The 12,513-nt window shown below is 40.4% G+C and overlaps 1 protein-coding gene across 3 annotated transcripts in view; it reads right to left on the reverse strand.

Moving 5' to 3' along the window:
* Positions 1–12,513, reverse strand: part of AZI2 (5-azacytidine induced 2) — a 33,103-nt gene that overhangs the window by 12,977 nt on the left and 7,613 nt on the right. For 2 of the 3 annotated variants that reach the window (XM_020878333.2, XM_070455275.1), the window contains exons 2-3: positions 1,726–1,946; positions 177–302 (exon numbers count right to left, since the gene is read on the reverse strand). In XM_020878333.2, the coding sequence (XP_020733992.1) occupies positions 177–302; positions 1,726–1,941 (342 nt within the window). In that variant the 5' untranslated portion in view covers positions 1,942–1,946. Of the gene's footprint in view, positions 1–176; positions 303–1,725; positions 1,947–4,617; positions 4,638–12,513 lie in introns of those variants that run through there. The other variant, XM_020878334.2, reaches the window with a different exon arrangement.

Below are 12,513 nucleotides of genomic sequence, written 5' to 3' on the forward strand. Positions count from 1 at the left end.
ACTGACTACTTATTTTGTATAGAAGTAACAAATACTCCTACTAAAAATTTTTCTGCTTTTGCCTTGAGCAAATTTTTTGTCTAATAAATGTAAATATCTCTCATTTCTAATTTTAAACCTCCTGAAGGAGAAAACTCCTTTGCAATATAGACACCATTCTTTACAGACCAGCTTACCATTTGATCCAGCTTGTTCTTCAGATTGTCTCTATCAATGCAGACCTCTCGGTACGCGTGATAGGCTTTGTTTACTTGCTCTCGTCCCACAGAGCTGGTGTCTTCACCCTTTCGTGCGCCTAGGAGCTGAAGGCGTAAAATTAGAGGACAAAGCTTAAGAGGGTGTTCCATATCAGCGAATGAATCAGTCTTCTGATGGCTCCACATCTCACTTTAATTACACTAATGCAGGGAATAAGGGCTGAACTAAAACTAAGTGAACATTTCACTTCTACACAATTACGCTTTAGTGATTAAGAAAGTAAAAAGCATAGAATGGATATTTTTAAAAATCTTTTATGCTTTTCCTAATCAGTAAATTATACTTTGCTGTATCTTTTATAATAATTCATCATACTAAAACAGTACATCATTCTTTAATAGCGCTTCTCTGTTTTCCAAGCTGGAACACACTATTTAATTTCCATCATCGGAAAAGTGAGTATCAATTTAGTGTGTACTTGACACTTTAAGGAATAGAAGTGTTAGTTCATTAAGTTCTATATTATTGCAGAACAAATTATTAGGATTGTTGATCACAAAGTACAGAAATATTTCCAATATTACTTACCACACTTTTCTATTGACTTTTAAAATAAATCTAACTACAAACTCCAAAATGTTATCTTTTTTCACTCTATCCCAGTATGTCACAAATTTATTTAATAGTCATTAAAGAAAATTCACATGAATACTAAGAAATCAATTATTTTTACAACTGAGTCCTCCTTTTCTTACTTCCTGCAAACGAGTCAATCTCTCCCAAACTCCATCCTCAAGCTTCTACAGTTAGATCGTCCTTCTCGTTCTGTGGGAGCTGCGGTCTGTAACACACTGCACTGAAGAGCTGAGGACCGTAACTATGATCTGAAGGAACATGAACTAAACTAAACTTTAAAAGTGAATGATGAGTGAGGAAGACTTCCCAATACACAAGCAAAGCAGGTCTGAGGATTTAGAACTGAATCAGCTACCTGGCTTATGTATTTTGCAACATTTAGGATATACAGTTTTTGCATGGGAAAGGTATAAACAGAGGACATTAATTCATCAGTTAAACACATTCTTATTAACGTGTGTTTGAGAACAAAAGAGAATGCTGAGGTAAAGATGTCAGTCCTGGTGAAATTTCAGTCCAGACGAAAAGACTATTAAACATATTGGAACAAAGTTCCAGGAACTTCTTCCTTTCTTATCATTTTTTGCATAGGTTTAAACATCCTGAATGAAATGCACACAGCTAGGAAGGTAAGGCAATCCGAAAGAGGCAAGAAACACACTTGAACTTGAATCCCTTCATGTTGCTAAATCGTCTTCTGCACCCATCCACCAAGCACTATGATAGGTGAAACACAGAAGGGCAAGTAAAATGCCCAGGGTTTTGAGATCAGCAGTGACTTATCTTTGGGAATCTGGTGCACTCATGGAAAACAGAGCAGAGAAATATTTAAAATTTCAAATACTTTGAATTATTAAGTCGTAAACACAATGAAGGTGATAGACAAATTACCTTTTCTTCCAAAATTCTGATTCTTTTTTTTAAGAAAGAGTTCTCTTTTTCTGAATCCTTAAGTCGTTTTTTGATGTCTTCATATGCAGTGACAAGGGCAAAATGTGAAGCAACAGATTCATCTCCTGAATATATTGAGACTGGAGTCACTGGGTCTCTCCTGTGGGCTTTTTCGTGATTCAGGATACAGATATCATCTTCCACCAGTGCATCCATGACAGCTGTTTAAAAATAAAAACATAAAACAGAAATGTCTCACTGAATAAATACGCAGAAAAAAGTATATTGCGAGAATAATACGAATACTGCTGAAATGTTTAAAAACTCCTATTTCTTTTTTCTTACTGAAATAGTTGATGTATATTTTAAGTTTCAGATGTTAAAGGTTATATTCCATTTACAGTTAAAAAACATTGGCTATATCTGCTGTGTTGTACAATATATCCTTTCAGATCATTTGTTTTATAGATAGTAGTCTGTATCGCCTATCCCTGTCTTGCCCATCCCCCGTTCCCTCTGCTCCCTGGTAACCACTAGCTTTCCCTCTATAACTGTAAGCTTGTTTCTTACCTGTTATATATTCACTAGTTTATTTCTTAGACTCCCCACATAAGTGACACCATACAGATTCTGTCTTTCTCTGACTTATTTCACTAAGCATAACACCCTCCAAGCTCATCCATGTTGCTGCTAACGGCAGAACCTCCTTTTCTATGGCTGAGTTGTATCCCACTGTCCATACACACAGTATCTTTTTTCTCCATTGATCAGTCAATGGACACAGGTTACTTCCATGTCTTGACTACTGTAAATAGTGCTGCTATGAACACTGGGGTGCATGTTATCTTTCTTCACTAGTGTTTTTACCTTTTTGGGATATATACTCAGGAGTGGACTTGCTGGTTCATACGGTAACTCTATTGTACTTTTTTGAGAAAGTGTCATGCTCTTTTCCACAGAGGCGGCACCAATTTACATTCCCACCAATGGTGTACAGATGATCTCTCTTCTCCACATTCTTGCCAATATTTGTCATTTGTGGTCTTTCTGATGATGGCCATTCTGACAGGTGTCAGAGCTGTAGTCTCATTAATCCCACTGTAGCCTGACTTTGCATTTCTCCAATTCACAATGCTGAGCATCTTTCCCCAGGTCTGTTGGCCACTGGATATTTTCTTTGGAAAACTGTCTATTCAGGTCTTCTGTCCATTTTTTAATAAGGTTTTTTTTTTGATGCTGAGTTGTGCTATTTTGGATGTTATCATTATTGATTCTATCTTTGCAAATATTTTCTCCCATTCAGCAGGCTGTCTTTTCATTTTGTGAATGATTTCCTTTGCTGTGAAATTAAGTCCCACTTGTTAACTTTTGCTTTTGTTTCCTTTGCTTTAGGAGACAGATCCAAAAAAAAAAAAAAAATTGCTATGATCTATGTCAAAGAGCATTCTTCCTGTTTTCTTCTTTCATCATTTCAGGTCTTACATTTAGGTCTTTAATCTATTTTAAGCTTATTTTTGGATATGATGTTCAAGAATGTTGTAACTTCACTCTTTTACATGAATTGTCCACTTTTCTTAGCACCACTTACTGAAGACACTGTCTTTTCTCCACTGTATAGTTTATTAATTTTTTTTTTTAACTGAAGTATAGTTGATTTACACATGTTCTTAGTTTCAGGTATACAATAAAGTGATTGAGTCTGTAAAGTTTGTTTTGCTTTATTTCAGACAACATGAAAATTAAGGAAAGGGTCTGTTTGTGTTTTTCTGGATTTGTTCTTTGTGTATTTCCTTTTCTGATTTTATAACCGAAAGCTTCCAATTGCTCCCAAGTAAAGTCAGAGTTTGACATGCCCAGTGATTTGTTTATACCAAGGATTATAGGAAAGTTAGGCAAAAATAAATATGTTTTACTACAAGTAGGTGAAAGCTACCATTTTAATCACTCTTCACCAAGACCAATTTAAAAACTTCTAACCATGTAGGGTGAATCCTATTCTTAAGTTAGATTCTTTCTCAGTTTATCAAAAAAGTTAAGAGGCAAGATCTGCTATATCCTCCCAAAGTGGTAGATCCTCCTGACCACAATTAACTCCCGCTGTTCCCAGTGCAAACTGGACTTTCTCCTGACGACAGATGAAGAGGTGAGGTTTTCTTCCTGTGAAGGGTTTACTTTCTCCTCTCTGGATTCAACTCTATTCCGAAATAACGGTACACATCATTCCAATCACACTGCTAGTAGCTGAAATCCTCTTATTTCCTGTCCAAAAGGAAACACGATACAGTACACCTCAAGTGTGCATGTACATTTCCATCTAAGACTCTGTCACACACACATTGTGTCTTAAAAGAGGATCAGCGGAGTAAGAGTAATGGCTAGGTAAGTGACAGGATGCAGTCTAGCATAAGGAGGGGTAAAACTGTGCTCATCTTAGATATCTGATATACATAATATCTTAATAGCCAACCAAATAGACAGCATTTATTCAACTGGAATAATTTTTCTTTCCCCCACTAAAGGAGAAAGTCAAACTGCTCCACAGAGTTGAAACAGATGGTGTCCCCCAGTCTGTGCACCTTGAGGATCCGAGCCTGTATGCCTGTGCTTTGCACGAAGTTCTAACTAGGTCAGTGGTGTGATTTCCTACTCACCCATTTTTATCATGAAATAATCCTTTACTCAGCAAGGAAAACCCAGTGTGGGAGATGGCTGTGCAGTAAAATAAGTATTACGCCATAAAGGGAAGTAATATATTTGCAATGATATAGAATGCTATAGAGACTGAGAGGTGGGGAGGAGGAGGATTTTTCAAAGGTAATAGGAAATATCAAATGATATTTGGTGATATCTGCATTCTTAGGTGAAGAGGGTTGTTATGTTTATTGTACTTACAGTACTTAAACTTTCAACAGTTTGCTGCCAGCAGTGGTAATAAGGTCAAGGGCGTGAGAGACTATGGGAAGAAGGGATGAGGAGGAGAGTAACAGGAGATGAGACTGGAAAAGCAGAACTGAGACCAATGAAGACGGTCCCTTATAATAAAGAGACTGTAGGACTTGATCCTTATTCTGTGGAATTTAAGAAAAACTTGGATATGAGTCAAGAATGTGAAGAACGCATATACAACAACTATAAAACACACCCACAATCAAATGAACTACTGAGTACTGCATGAAGTAGTTCACAAATGCTATCCCAATTAATTCTCATGATTAATGAGAAATTAATTTCCTACCTCATGATTATGAGGCAGGAAAATCTTGTTGGACCCATTTCACATCTGGGAAAACTGGGGCCCATAAAGATTATGAAATTTAACCAAGATCAGCACAAACATATGGATTTTAGAGCCTGAAATATTAGTACGTTTCCCTCCCCAATGAACCATTTATACACTAAATTCATCAAGAACTACAAAACTATGAACCCTTTGGAAGGTTTTTAAGTACCTTAATGTAATGACCTAACAATGTCACATTCGATAAAGTATGATAACTGGTCATTTTTAAGACAAAATATGTAGTCAGATAGCTTATTTTATATAGTTACATCTGTTGCCTATTTATTATTTATAAATCACCCAAAGTTGCATATGGCCTCCACAATATTATTTGCCTAAAAATGATTTTCAAGTTTTATATCATTATTCTATATACTCTAACCATGACTTAGAATCCGCTGTCCTGAAAAACTAGTTATCTGTCCTAAGAAGCATGAGAAACAGCCAAGCACAGCACAGAGGAAACTCACCAGCGCCACGCGGCAAGCTTAGTGTTCCAAGGACTGCCATTCAAATTTATTACAAATGAAAATGAAAGACTTAATTTCTATCCTTGCAAAAATAAATATAAGATCAAGCAAGTATTAGAAATATTAATGCTTTTCGTGTGACTCCATACACACCCAATTTCTAGACAGTAAAAGCTGCAGGGCCAGGGAAAAATGAGATCTCAGAAAGACACCACATAATACAAGGCAGGTAGCCCACTGTATTTATCACCATGCTGAAAGGAAAACTGCTTGCAAAGTAACAAAACAGGCCATGTGTGACCTTTGGCTTTATTGCTTATGCAAGCACCCTTCCTAGACCTCACTGCAACACAGAAGTAAAAGGGAGCTTCAGCAGTCCACTCACAGTGAGGTCAGATTCAGTTTTATGTACTTTGTGATGTAAAAAGTATCTGTGATATTCACAAATATCCAAAGTATTAGCCTGGGGAAATCTGATTGTCTGGATAAAAGGTAAAAGCCTAACTGGCTATTATAAACTTAACAAACTAGACCAAGGCAGCTTTAACATTTGTCAAATTTTACCGTATACTGTAATTTAACCTTATTTACCATAACTTAAATTACCTTAAAATAACAAACCTGTGTTTATTTTAATCTTTAAAAAGTGAGTGCCATGAGCAGGATATCATTATCAAAGATAAGAATGATCAACCAAAAAAAACTGTCTTGTATAAGAATATTCTAAAAAACTGAGCTGACCTAGAGTAGTGTTTGCAAAGTGACGAATGGACAACTACCTTAGAATCATTTGGGGTTCTCTTCAAAATTACTGATCGCTAGGCTCCAATACAGATCTATGCAAATCAGAATGCTGGAGTAAAAAACATTAAGCTGAATTGTCAGTGATCAGTCCTTGTAATTTTAAGTCCCACTCCAATTTAAGGAATATACTCTGTAGTATTAAACAATGAACCTCCCAAGAATGATTAAAAGGAGCTCTGGTCACTCAATTCCAATGCGGAGGCGGTGGCATTTCCACACCACCAACTGCCAGTGCTCTGGACACCAGCCGGGGGCCTCCACTCAGCTCAGACGCCGTCTACTGGACAGGGCGGCAGACGCCACAGGTCAAGGGCTCAGCCCCACGGCACCTGCCTCCACTGCAGAAGCCAGCGGCAAGCCCAGGTCGCTGCCTGCACTTCTGAGGGACCGGCTGCAAAATGGAGGTTCCAATGGTTCCCTCCAACTCAGGATGCCAATCACCAAGTGCAGATGGTTACCTGTGCTGACCAACTGGTTATAAAGCAGAGGTTCTCATGACCTTCTTATAATTGATTAGTCAAACCCACTTACCCATTTGATTACTATTAAAAGATATGAACCAAGAGCAGATGTAGAGATAGACAGGGTGAGGTGCTGAACAAAGGAGCCTCTGCCCTTGTGGGGTTGGCAGCCAGCACCGGGCACTGAAAATATTCTGGTTCACTCACCTGGGAGATCTCTGACCCTCTCATCTTTAGGTTTTTAATAGAGGTTTCATTACACAAGCACAACTGATTAAATCACTGGAAACTGACTCAACCTCTCTGACACTCACCTCAATAGCCCAGGTCAGTGGGACTAAAAGTGCTAATCCTCTACTCAGCTGGGGAGATCCTCTGGCAAACAGCCCCCAACCTTAGGTGTTTTCCAAAAGTCACCTCACTAACACAAATCCAGGCAAGGTGGAAGGTCTGCTCTGAGTAACGAGACCAAACATTAGGACAAAAGATGCTCCCATGAGTCAGGGAACCATGGATGAAGACCACATGTGTATGTGAAATATACTTTGGTCATCTGAGTGAGTACATGTGCATTTCTTACACATCACCACATCGCCAGTGTGAACAGAGAAAGAGGGAGACAATGCACCAGAGGAGGTGGGAGAAAGAGAACAGCAGTCTCTAAAGACCACAGGTGGGACGGCAAGAGGAAAATCCAAGCACTACTCATCAGGATTGTTTTGGGAGACCGTGAATGTCAGGCTTGGCTACAGTCAACACCAAGACGGTCCTCAGTTGAGATATGCTATATATAATGAGGTGAGAGACTAGAAAACAGAATTATTTTCTGACACCAGATTAGTCTTTTTTCCAGAAAAAAATATGATTATCCTGTCACATTTAATCATCCTAATATTTACTATTTATTGATCACTAACCATATGCCACGAACAAGTGCTTCCCCATAGTAGGAAAGCAGAATTTGCCACCAAAATATGTCTCTTTGGTCATTTCCTAAGAAACTGCAGAGGTGGGGGGAAAACTGAAAACCAAGTGGTAGTTACCCTTTTGTAAGAAACATTTCCATTTATACGGGAAATCTCCATCTGTGAGGCTGCCTGCCTCTCCGCCCTTCCTCTCTCAGGGAGGTCTTTGGTTACTCTGTCCAGTTACTCAGTTCTTCTGGGTCTCCCCCGTGTATACATGTGTTATTAAATTTTTGTTTGATTTTCTCCTGCTAAACTACCTCGTGTCAATTTAATTCTTAGATCAGCCAGAGAAACCTGCAAGGTGTTAAGGCAAGACAAGAAAAACTTAAACATGAATGTTTCTTCAGCCCCCCTGGGCTTTCTCCCCTCCCTGTGCATATGCGTGAGCCAGACCTCCTTAGGACAGAACTTCCTTGTTAAATCTTCTAAGGGGCCACCATGACCCACGACCTACTACTCACTTTGCATCTGCAGATTCAGACTGTATATAAATGGTCAATAATACATCACTTAAAGTTTAAAGTACAACCTTTTGTTTCAAAAATATGACCAGGCTCTGACCTCCAATAGGTGAAGCAGTCCTCAAAGCGTTCTGCAAGAATGTCTCCCGGTACAGACTTCAGGCTGGCTCAAATAATATTTTCCGTTTCTTTCTTATATAGACTTGCTCATCCTTTCACTGACATGCATATCTTCCCACCAGAGGACACCTGGCGTCTACCCTGAACCAGTGCCCAGAACCAGCATGGGCTCACCGAGCCCCACCAGCTCAGGCATTCTGGTGAGTTCTCCTGATATCTGGGTCTCATTACTTTTAAGTGATGATCTTAAAAATTGTATTCAAGCTGTTTTACCTTATTAAGTCTGAAGGATGACCGTGAATTTCCTAGGCAGGGGACCTACGGTTTTTGTTAGATTTAAATTTTAAAAACAAGTCAATACATGGTCTGAACCAAACTTTTGCTAGTGACATGAGAGACTGAATTAATCCCGCTGAGTCACCTGCTCCTAAGGACCTGGAGGAAGCATCTGAGGCCCAACCCTTAGGATGCTGCAGTCCTGCAACCATTAAGTGCAGCTCTTCCAAGGGTGCACACTGCAAAGGCCCAGCGTCTTGTGCTCTGACGCCACAAACTTGGCCTCTGTGAACTGGCGTCAAATCAAATCTTGGAGACAGGGTTTTGGGTGAAGGATGGGGTTAGCCAAAAAGTAAGTTTGGGTTTTTTCCACATCTTACAGAAAAATCTAAATGAACCTCTTGGCCAACCCAACAGAAGAGAATAATAGCTTTACTGCTTTGCCAGGGAAAAGGGACCCAGGAGGCTCCTACCCTGAAAACTGTGTCTCCCAACTGAGGAAGATTTAATGAGGCATTTCAGGGCAATGGTTCAAGGGCGGAGGTGCTGGTGAGATTAGGGAGTGTGCAGGGCCTGTACTCCACTAATCTGGTCTCAGATCATCTTGCCAGTAAGCTTTAATGTAGCCTTTAATGTAGCCTCAGGTGGGTTTTCTCTGGTAGGAAGAATGCTCACATCTTAAAGAACTTAAAGACACTGTTACTGCTCCATGAGGTGGAACCAGGCCCCTGCTCCAAGGCTGTTTCTTGGTTGCCCATCCCCTGTCTTTAAATCCATTCTGTTCCGGGATCACTGCATTAGCAACAGTTCAGAATCTGCCCTTTGGAACTCACAGCAGACGCTGGAATCAAGAAAGCCTTCCGGCCTGGGAGCCCCACAGAGACCTGTTTCATCCTGAGCACTCTCAGAGGACATACTGCAGGAGGGGAAAACCGAGAAATGTTAAGAGTGGAACTGATCCAAGGATAAACAGCACACGTCTCATCCACAGTCCCATCCTTATAGAGCTGTTCGGAGCATGTCTCATATCTGTACTAAACTACCAAACTGATAACGGGAAACTTTGCCTTAAAGACCAAACAGCTCCTAAACAGACTGCCATCTGTGGGAATACCAGCTGGGTTTATACACGTTTACAAGTGCTTCCTTCATTAGGAAATAAAGGAATCCTGCCCTGTAACAGCCAAGATGGGGCTCTTTTTTGGCATTCCAAACCTGATCTTTGCACGCACAGTTAGAGAGGCCAGCAAAAGGTGAATTCTTACCTTGTCAGTCTGTTGCCTGGAACCCTGCCTTCAAGGTCTACTAGAAACTAGAGTGGTAAGAGTTTCTCTCATTTCTAGAGATCAAATTAAGATGGTAGAGTAGAAGGATGTGTGATCATCTCCTCCTCCAAGAGCACCGAAATCACAGCTAGCAGCTGAACAACCATCAACAGAACGACAATGGAACCCACCAAAGAACCAAAGACAGAGGAGAAGCCACCCCGAGACAGGAGGAGGGGCACAATCCCGATAAAAGTCCAATTCCACGCTTGCCAGACGGGTGACCCACAAACTGGAGAACAGTAATACCAGACAAGTTCCCCCACTCTCGTAAAGATTTGGAGCCCCGTGTCAGGCTCCCCAGCCTGGGGACCCAGCAAAGCAATGTCCGCTACAAACTGGCACTTGCCAGGAGCATTTTCCAGTGACTGAACACCAGAGGCGTCTGTGCGGCCGCAGCTGCTGACTGCAACACCCCTTGAATTCGGGGTGGAGAGTGAGGCACTCCGCTCCAGGGAAACTGCTTTAACAGGTCTTTTGATACTTATTTTTCAGGAAATTATTTCATGATCCCGAGAGATCCTTATATCTCTTCATACCTAGAAAATCACTAAATCCCTTTGTGGTGACATCAGCTCCTTATAACTAGCAAAAAACCTTTCGTAAAGTAAGGGCTTGATTGCACTGAACTCTCCTTCCACCAAAATCTTTTATATTGACTTTCCTCCACAGCCTCTGACTTTCTCAGAGCTACCAGAGGTGCTGTCAGGGGGCCATAGTCCTCATTTTGCCCCAAATACAACCGACCTCAGAACTCTCATGGTGTGCATCTTTTTAGTCAGCAGGGACTAGCAATCTCAGGGAATCTGACTTTGAAGGCCAGCGGGATTTGATTTCATGACTTCCAAAGGACGAGTGGAAACAGACACTCCACTCCTGGAGGGCACAAACAAAATCTTGCATGCACCAGGACCCAGGGGAGAGGAGACTGAACCAGACCTCTCTGTGAAGGTGTGAGTCAGCAGTGGCCGCCACAGGGACAGGGGAACTGACAGTCAGTCCTAGGAGGTGCCCCTTGGCAAGTGAGACCTCTTGGAGGTCACCACTGAGCATTCCATCACCTCAGGCTGAACAACCAGCAAGGAGGAAGCACAGCCCTACTCTTCAGCAGATACTGGATTAAGGATTCGCTGGGCAGGACCCTGCCCAGATTTCCCAGTCAGTCCCTACCATCAGCCTCCACCAGGGGGCAGACAGAAGAAGCAAGAAGACCTGCAATCCCATAGGTTCCAGACTGAAAACTACAACCACAGGAGTTAACTGAAATGAAGAGGCAGAGGATTAACTCCCAGAAGAAAGAACAAGACAAACCTCTACAAAAAGAACTAAATGAATGGAGATAGACAATCTTCCAGAAAATGAATTCCAAATAACGATAGTGAAGACGACCCAGGATCTCAGAAAAAGAATGGAGAAGATGCAAGAAATGTTTACCAAAGACCTAGAGGAGCTAAAGAACAGAGATGAACAATACATTAGAAGGAATCAATAGCAAAATAACTGAGGCAGAAGAACAGATGAGAGACCCGGAAGACAGAATGGTGGAAAACACTGCTGTGAAACAGAATATTGAAAAAAGAATGGGGTGGGGGGGGAATGAAGACAGCCTACGACTCCTCTGGGACAACATTAAATGCACCAATATTCACATTATAGGGGTCCCAGAAGGGGAAAAGAGAAAGAAAGGACCTGAGAAAATATGTGAGGAGATAACAGCTGGAAATTTCCCTAATGTGGGAAAGGAAACAGTCAACCAAGCTCAGGAAGTGCAAAGAGTTCCAGGCAAGACAAACCCAAGGAGGACCACACTAAGACACAGAGTAACCAAACTGCCAGAAGTAAAGACTAAGATAAAATCTTAGGAGAAACAAGGGAAAAACAACAAACAGCATAAAACGGGACTCTCATAAGGTTTTCAGCTGATTTCTCAACAGAAACTCTTCAAGCCAGAAGGGAATGGCATGATATATTTAAAGTGATGAAAGTGAAGAACTTACAACAATGATTACTCTACCCAGCAAGACTCATGTTCAGATTTGACAGAGAAATCAAAAGTTTTCCACACAAGCAAAAGTTAAAGAGAATTCAGCACCACCAAACAACCTTTACAACAAATGCTAAAGGAACTTCTCCAAGCAGAAAACACAAGAGAAGGAAAAGACTTACAAAGCATAAACTCCACACAATTAAGAAAATGGTAATAGGATCATATAGTTCAATAATTACCTTAAATGTAAATGGATTAATTGTACCAAAGACAAACACTGGGCTGTGTGGATGAAAACATATGCATGTATGCACTTCCACTCTACTTAACCCCTGAGGTTGTAATTATTTTATACAGTTAGGTTAATCATGTTTCCATTATGGTTGGCAATTTTATTTTTTGTGAAAACTGATAAACATCTTTTACTATTGTGATTATATAACTATTATTCACTTTAATATCTACCACTGTATCATGATTGGTTAACAGAAAATAATAGAATTCTGTATCACTAAAGCTACCATTTAATAGAAAAACCTATAATCACTTTTTAAAATCCAGATGCATATGAGCATTACCTTGGAATTTTTTTGAAAACTACAGGTGCCTAGGTATTGTTTTTCCTCCAAAGCTCTA

Source organism: Odocoileus virginianus, chromosome 26 (genome assembly GCF_023699985.2).
Source record: "Odocoileus virginianus isolate 20LAN1187 ecotype Illinois chromosome 26, Ovbor_1.2, whole genome shotgun sequence".
Taxonomy (NCBI): Eukaryota; Metazoa; Chordata; class Mammalia; order Artiodactyla; family Cervidae; genus Odocoileus; species Odocoileus virginianus.